The sequence below is a fragment of the Capsicum annuum genome, chromosome 11, assembly GCF_002878395.1.
Source record: "Capsicum annuum cultivar UCD-10X-F1 chromosome 11, UCD10Xv1.1, whole genome shotgun sequence".
In the NCBI taxonomy this organism is placed as follows: Eukaryota; Viridiplantae; Streptophyta; class Magnoliopsida; order Solanales; family Solanaceae; genus Capsicum; species Capsicum annuum.
Window position 1 is genome coordinate 145,405,688 of NC_061121.1, and position 7,073 is coordinate 145,412,760.

Here is a 7,073-nt window from a genome sequence, read left to right on the forward strand (position 1 = left end):
AGTTAGTATTGGTTACACCTCTGGAAATGAGTTGTTAGCTCTCCTTACGACTCGCTGCATGCTGTCATTGCTCCCTTTTGTCTTTAGTGCTTACGATACATGTTGTCACATTACAAGTCGTATGCTTCTTATCATTGTTACTCCAATAGTTTTTCATATTTAGAGAACTTGAGTCTGTTATCTTTAAGACTCTTTACCATGAGTCATACTTAGATTTTATAACTTATGGTCTTCACTCACAACCATAGAAGCATAAATATTTAAGTTTTTAGACTTTGGTGATAGTAAGACTTCTCACAATGAGTTGCTTTCTGTCCTTGAGACTCATAAGATTCCACTACTTAGTTTCTCGACTTAGATTTTGCCACTGTTCTCCTTAAGACTTGGGATATGAGTCTTAAGATGACTTAATGACTCATATCCTAACAATTACTTTACTTTTTGAGAGTGATTTATATAATTTCTTTAGTCCAAGACATTTCCAACCTATTTTCCCTGCAAAGCACGTAAAACATCAATCATATCTGACAAAACAACCTAAGTCAATAAATAATTTCACCATTCTTAGCATTGAATATTCCATATTTCCTTGGCACATCTAAAACACGCTAAAAATACAAGTGATAGATTAGACCTTGAGTTATGGGGTGACTATATGACTCGTATCCCAAGTCATGGTGAAAACAGTGAAGCCGCTTGACTTGAGGATTAAAGTTGATGCTGACTATGACTCATTAGAAGTAACAACGAGTCACAGTGTAAAATAATTCTACCCTAATTAGCCAATGTACTAAAGATATAAAAGTTGAAGTCACAATAGAAATGACAGGCGACTACACATTGTTATGATAAGACATGACTCATAAAGAAGAATTATGTTGAGAATAATGTGGGATGTCCTAAGAGGAGAAATTCTACTAGAGTGACAATGGGTCTAGCAAAATTCATTAGGGGTGACAACGAGTCATCATCACTTAACATACAGAATAACGAGAACTGCCAACGAGTCATTGCCATTCCAGACAACTTGTTACCTGAGGTATAACCACTACTGACTTTATTTTCCTATTTTATTTTGGTTATTTTTTATTTTTTTCTTTCATAAACTATAAATACCCATTGGATAATCTTGTATTAGGTTATGAACTTTATACTCTTACACACATATATTGATTTTAATATTGACTTTTGATTGTGGAATTCTCTTTGTTCATTGATTTTGGTTGATTAATTAATTGAGACTTTGGCTTTCCTTCAATAATTATTTGTAATAATATTCATATGTTTTCTCCATTGAATTCCATCGATTGTTTCTCAACATTGAGCAACTAATTCTCTTAGATAGGGTTATGGGAACCCTGGTAGAATCATAAAGTAGAAGAAGCATGAGGTTTTGTTAGATCATTGCTTAAACATGGAATGTGATCTTCTTTAGTTTAATGCATTTCTTAGTAGCAGCCAACTACATTTGAGGTCATCTTTACAAGAGAGATTGAGATTAGGAAAAAAAGATTGCAACCCTGATTTCAAGATATTATCTCTCATCTAATAAATTGATACCCATATGGTGATAGTTAGATTGGGGTCAATAATAAGGGTTAGTGAGGTGAAACCCTGAGACTCAAAAGTTAAAGAGTGAGATTTGCCAAAACACATTCAAAAAATAGTTGGTAATAGCTAGTTTATTATATTCTGTATGTATGGCGGTGAGATAGTTAGATTGAACACGATAAACCTCCAGAGTTTGGAACCCAGAGGGAACACAGTCCTAGTGTTCATCTTAGATTATTTACACCAAAACTCATTCATAACGTATTACATGTTTATGGTTTAGGATAAATCCTCTTTTTTACTTTTCTGCACTTCTAACTACTTTACCAAGTTTGATTGATAGATTCAATCAATTACTTGTACAATCAACCACAACTTAGTTGGGTTATAGTAATTTGATAGAGGCCATATTATATCTTTGTGTAGTGTATAGTTTGGGCAATATCAGGAAGTGATATGAAGCCGCTTTATTAGGGTAGTTTCAGTTGGAGTCATAGTGGCTCATATTTTAGACGTAGTGGTTCTTAGGGTAGGTACACTCAGTGTCAGCCGAATCAACATTAGGGTCAGTCTAGTTAGCCTATTTAGGCAGGCTAGTCTAGCTTCAGTGATTATCTTGGGTAGGGTAGTGGTCCATCTTTGAGAGGTACCTCTTTTGGTTATCTAAGTCTTGGTAATTATTTTAGGTCAGCCAAGTTATGTTATGGTTATGGAGATTTTTTTTTGTTTCTCTAGAAAGTTCCGTAGTTGCAGAGCGATGGTTCCTTCAATTTATACTATCCCACTGATTCAAGCAATTTTGGCCTCAACTAGAGGAGGTATGCATAGTTGTAGTAGAGGTCCCTAGAGCACTCATAGAGGTTCTTAGATAGGTTGGACAAGCATCAGTTTGGAGCCAAGCTGGAGTTCAAGCATGGTCAGGTTTATACAATATCTGCTAGACCCAAGGTAGAGTTTTTGAATATGGTTATCACATGTATGTTCTTGATATGCCGTTAGTTAGCTTTTGCAATATTTGATGCTAGATGCATTTATTCTTTTTTGTCTGCTTATTATGCACTATGATTAGAGTTATCTTGGGGTTTATTATCCATGCCATTATGTGTATCTACTCACATGGGTAATTCTTTAGTAGTGGATCAGTTTTTCAGATTATATGTTATGACTTTCGAAAGATTGATATTCATGTAGATCTTATTATATGATACTTGGTGGATTTTGATATAATTTTGGGCATAGATTGGTTATCCCACTAACATGTAGTTGTGGACTATTTTTCCAAGGCTATTACCTTTGTTGTGCCTAAAAAATCACCTATCATATGGCAGAGAGCAGTTAGTGATGAGATAACAAGGATTATTTTTATAATCATGAAATGGGACTTATTTAGAGGGGTTTCGAGTCTTATCTCACTCATATTTTTTATGTTAGTGTGGAGAGTCTATCGCTTGACTTAATTTCTATTATTTGTGAGTTTTCTGATGTTTTCTGTACTGATATACCTTGTCTTCATCCTAAGCGTGGTATCAAAATTGGTATTGATCATGAGCCAAACACCTGACCTATTTCAATAGAACCTTATCGTATGGATCCTACCGAACTTAAGGAGAAATTTTTTTATTTTTTAGGATCTTATTACTATGGTTTTATTGGAGCAAAAGTGTCTTCTTGTGAAGTGCCTATATTATTTGTAAAAAGAAGGATGGTTCTATGCATATGTGTATTGATTATAGGAAACTTAATAAGGGGATGGTGAAGAACCGATATCCTATGCCTCCCATTGTAGATTTTTTTGATCAGCTTCAGGGAGCAACAATGTTCTCTAAGAATAATTTAAGGTCTTGTTACCATCAGTTGAGGATTTGGGCGGAGGAAATCATGAAGATAGCCTTTAGGACTCGTTTTGGTCATTATGAGTTTATATTGATGTCTTTTGGGTTGAATACACCACAATCACATTTATAGATTTGATGAACTATGTGTTCATTCCTTATTTGGATTCTTTTGTGACTGTGCTCATTGATAATGTCCTTGTGTATTCAAGGTGTAGAGAGGAGCATATGCAACATTTGAGGATTGTGCTCTAGAATTTGTGAGAACATATACTTTTTGCCAAATTTTCCTAGTCTGAGTTCTAGCTGAAGTTGGTGATATTCCTTAGGCATATGTTTTCTAATGATAGGATTATGGTAGACCCAACGATGTTTGAGGTTATTCCTAATTAGGCCAAACCTACATCTATAACTAATGTCCATAGCTTCATTGGTTTGGACAATTACTATAAGCAATTCTTAGAGAGTTTTTCTACTATTATGGTGATAATGACTAGGTTACCTCACAAAGAGGCTCCTTTCTGATTGTCAGAGATGTATGTGTTGAGCTTTGGAAAGCGCTAGGGATTTCTCACTATAGCTCCTATTTTGGTTTTTTCTATTAAGAGTGAGGGATTCATCGTGTTGTTATTTGTCTGGTGTTGGTTTGGGTTATGGTTTGATGTAAAAGGGTCGTGTCATTGCCTATGTTTTGAGGCAGCTTAAGGTGCACTAGCACAATTACCTCACTCATGATTTGGAGTTGGGGGTGGTAATTTTTGCACATAAAATTTGGAGACATTATCTTTATTATGTGCATTGTGGGATCTTCACTAATCATCATAGTCTTCAATATCTATTGACCTAGAGAGAGCTTAATTATAAAAAGCATAGATGGATTAAATTTCTTTAGGATTATGACATATCTTTCCTGTATTATTTGAGCAAGAAAAATATGTTAGTAGATGCCTTGAATCAAAAGGCAGTTAGTATGGGTAGCTTGGCTTGCATTTCAATTTCTCTAAGGTCGCTGACATAGGAAATTTAGTCCTTAGACAACCTAATAGTATGACTTGATATTTTATACTATAGGAGAATTCTTTCTGGTGTTAAGGCAATGTCTTTGCTATTCTAGTAGATTCAAAGTTGTGAGTTTAAGAATAAGAGACTTTGCATCATTCGTGATCAAGTGTTATGAGGTGAGTCCAAGACGGATAACATAAATTCTGAGGGTATCTTGATATTTGATAGCCGCATATGTCTTTTAAGGGTTGATAACTTAATTTAGTCTATTTTGTGTGAAGCTTAGAAATGCAAATATTCTACTCACCCTTGTACATCTACTATGTATAGAGATATAAGGCATCATTATTGGTTTAGTGCTATAAAAAGAGATGTGGAGGACTTTGTAGATTATTGCCTATGTTGTTAGAAGGTGAAAATCGAACATCAGAGACCTAGTAGCTTAATTAAGAGTTTGCCCATTCCTAAGTGAAAGTGGGAGTAGATTACCATGGAATTTTTTAGTAGATTAGATAGAAGTTCCCATATATCCGATGGTATTTGGGTCATTGTGTATCGGTTAATGAAGTCAACACATTTCATTTCTATTCAGATATTCCTCAGTGCAGAGAGGTTAGCCCATATCTATGTTAGTGAGATAGTTCATCTACATGGAGTTCCTCTATATATCATTTCAAATTGGTGTTCAATGTTCACTTTTATCTTTTTGGGAGAATTTCAAAAGGAGTTGGGCACTTAAGTGGATCTTAGTACAACCTTCCATCCTTAGACCGATGAGCAGTTGGAGCAAACTATTTAGGTTCTCAAGGAAATATTTTGTGCTTGTGCTAAGGATTTTTGAGGTCAATGGGAGCAACAATATACTTTGGCTGAGTTTGCTTATAATAATAACTACTTTATTTATTGAGATGGCTCCTTTTGAGGGTTTATTTAATAGGCGATGTCATTCTTCAGTTAGATGGTTTGAGACTTCTGAGGTTAGACCTTGTGGTACTTTTTTGCTTCAGGACTCCTTGGATAGAGTCTTTTTGATTCAAGATAGGTAGAAGGCATACGCAGATTGTAGACTTTGTGCCTTGATATTTGTAGTAAGTGATTGGGTATTCCTCTATGTGTCGCCCACAAAGGGTGTGATGAGGTTCGAGATGCAAGGAAAACTCAGCCACATATATAATGAACCCTTTGAGATAATTCGAATAGTCGGTGAGGTGGATTATGAGTTATCCTTAACCCAAATTTTGCTGCCATTCATCTGGTTTTCTGTGCTTGTATGCTGCGGTGATACATCCGTGACCCATCCGACATACTTATATGGGTCTTGGTTCAGTTATATGAGCAGTTGAACTTCGGCGAGGAGCCTGTGCTCAATTTTCTAGTGATGTTAAGAGGTTGGGCCCTAGAGAGATTCTAGTAGTAAAGGTTCAGTGAAGGCACCACCCTATAGAGGAGGCGACAAGGTAGATCAAGATAGATGCGGGCCTAGTATCCTTACCTATTCGAGTCCTTAGGAACACCCTAATCCTTTACATTCGTAGATAAAAGTTATTTTAGTAGTGAAAATTGTAATGATACTCCATGTCATTTAATATATTTCTACTTATTTTTTCTATTTAGTGCTTTTCTATAGTTGCTCCAAGTTATTTATAACCTGGAGAAGACGTATGACATAGTTCCTATGGAGGTTCTTTGGAGATGCGCGGAGGTTAGTGGAGTTTTGGTGGCGTACGTCAGAGCTATTAAGGATATGTATGATGGAAAAAAAACTCGAGTAAGGAAGGTGGGAGAAGACTCAGGGCATTTTTTGGTCGAGATAGATTTGCATCAGGGATTGACTCTTAGTACGTTCATTTTTGTGTTGGTGATGGACGTGTTGACACAGAGTATTCAAGGAGAGGAGCCTTGGTGTATTTATTTTGTAAATGATGTAGTGGTGATCGATGAGATGCGAGAAGGTGTGAATGAGAAATTAGAGGTTTAGAGGCAAACCCATTGAATCTTAAGCGTTCAGGTTGAGCAGGTCCAAGATAGAGTATTTAGAGTGCAAGTTTAGTGATTCGAGTCAGGAGGATGAAGTAGCGGTGAGGTTGGTTTCGAAGGATATTTGCAAGAGGGATCGTTTTAAGTATATATGGTTTATGATTCAGTGGAATGGCGAGATTGAAGAGGATGTCTCTAAAAGTATTAGAGCAGGTTGGATGAAGTGGAGTCTTGCCTCAAGAGTGTTCTGTCATAAGAAGGTGCTCCTTAATCTTAAAGGCAATTTCTACCGAGTGGCTAAGTGTTGGCCAGTCAAGAACTCTCACATTCAAAGATTGAAGATAGCGGAAATGAGAAAGTTGCATTAGATATATGGATTTACTAGAGGGGATAGAGTCAGGAATGAGACTATCCGAGAGAAGTTAAGAGTGGCTTTGGTGGAGGACAAGATGTGAGAAGGAAGGTTGGCATGGTTTAGAAATGTGATGAGGAGCGGCATGGATGCCCTAGTTTAGAGGTGCGAGAGGCTAGCTGCGAATGGTTTTAGGAGGATTAAAGGTAGGCCGAAGAAATACTGAAGGGAGGTGATTAGATATGACATGGAGTAGCTACAACTTAATGAGGACATGACCCTAGACAGGAAGGTGTGAAGGTCATGGATTAGAGTAAAAGGCTAGTATGAGTGTGTGGGTTATAGCAAGGTGTTAGAAG

General features: G+C 36.4%; 1 protein-coding gene across 1 annotated transcript; it reads left to right on the forward strand.

Annotated features, from left to right (window-relative positions):
- The first annotated feature begins 928 nt into the window (after nucleotides 1–928).
- Nucleotides 929–6,730, forward strand: LOC124888902. The gene is made up of 3 exons (XM_047400188.1): nucleotides 929–1,039; nucleotides 6,013–6,357; nucleotides 6,530–6,730. The coding sequence occupies exons 1-3, from the start codon at nucleotides 929–931 to the stop codon at nucleotides 6,728–6,730; spliced, it is 657 nt and encodes a 218-aa protein (XP_047256144.1).
- The last annotated feature ends 343 nt before the right edge of the window (nucleotides 6,731–7,073 follow it).